This window comes from Eimeria mitis, genomic scaffold, assembly GCF_000499745.2.
Source record: "Eimeria mitis Houghton genomic scaffold, Emh_scaff8880, whole genome shotgun sequence".
NCBI lineage: Eukaryota > Apicomplexa > Conoidasida > Eucoccidiorida > Eimeriidae > Eimeria > Eimeria mitis.
This window is the reverse complement of record NW_013576534.1, coordinates 501-1,692: the sequence shown is the minus strand read 5'-3', so window position 1 is coordinate 1,692 and position 1,192 is coordinate 501. Positions and strand designations below refer to the sequence as shown.

General features: G+C 53.0%; 1 protein-coding gene across 1 annotated transcript in view; it reads right to left on the bottom strand.

Annotated features, from left to right (window-relative positions):
• Positions 1-31: 31 nt before the first annotated feature.
• The window catches only part of EMH_0096090 (uncharacterized protein), a gene marked incomplete at both ends in the record, with an annotated part of 1,627 nt that continues 466 nt past the window's right edge, over positions 32-1,192 (bottom strand). Inside the window, 4 exons of the mRNA XM_013502335.1 lie at positions 32-118; positions 273-433; positions 552-622; positions 746-997. Coding sequence (XP_013357789.1) covers positions 32-118; positions 273-433; positions 552-622; positions 746-997 — 571 coding nt within the window. The remainder of the gene's footprint in view (positions 119-272; positions 434-551; positions 623-745; positions 998-1,192) is intronic.

Here is a 1,192-nt window from a genome sequence, read left to right as displayed (position 1 = left end):
AAGCCAGTGGTGGTTGTGGCAGCAGCCGCTGCTATACTGCAGCGGACATCCAGAGCATTGTTCCCCTGAGCAGAGTGGGCAGGAACACAGACAGAAACACCATACAGTCCCTCTTAGCCTAGAAAATCAGCATGCGACACCAAACAAGCCTGTTGCAATCACTTCGCCATGCAAAATCTGTGCATCATGCATATGGTATCCAGCAGCAGCTCTTCTTTGCTTATCAGTCACGTAATAGTGAAGGAACCTTGAGAAGTACCGGCGAAACGCACCTGCTCCAACTGCCGCTGCTGACGCGCGAGGGGCCGCAGAAGCTCTACAAATGCCATGCTGCGCTGCATCGACAACTCTAAGGCCTCAATACCTGCAGCTGCCTGCCGCAGAAGAATCATACCCGCCTCATTGCGTTCTTCTATGAACGCATGAGCAGCATCTGCAGCAGCAAAACACACGGTCAACACTGAACAAGCAACAGTTTTAGATCATTGTCTCAAGCTAATACCAGCAAAAGTACGCAGCAACTAGGCCACGAAGTACAAAAGGAGTCTCACCGACTCGGCGTGCGAGAGAAAATATTGACAGAAGGCGGGCGGTGGACTTGGGGGAGATCAAAAGTCCAAACCTGCGGCCACAGCGCAGCGAGTTGATGCAACCACACTGTAATACTTGGTGCATAAATAGCTGGGTTCTAAACTTTTGCAGCTGCGCTTTCCATCCCACTCAGTTACTAAAACTGAGGCAGTACCTGTTCAGGAGGTCCTTATCGTCTATGTCCTGCGACACAAAGTAGCAGGGAGCCTGAGGCTGTTGGATGAGCCGTTCCTGTTGCTGCTTGCTCCGCCGTGGGGGAAGCACTCGACTGATTTGCTTCTGTATAGCCCTTGCAGCTGCTCTAGCCGCTACAGCTGCAGCCGTAGCAACGGCCGATGCTGCTGCGGCGGCTCGTGGCTTCTGGAAGGGTTCAGGATTGACGCAACCCTCGGGGAGGGGTCCCCAGCTGCAGCGCAAGAAAAACATGCCGCAACGTCTCCTTGAATATTGCTGCCTACTCAGGCTTAGTTCTCCGGGCCTTCAGTCAATCAACTAAGGAGGAGGAAGTATCATAACTGCAACGCTCCAGCAAGCTTTGATTGCACGCTGGCTTAGGGCACAGATGCCTATATGTTTAGGAGCTCCGCCGGCGACTGTTTCT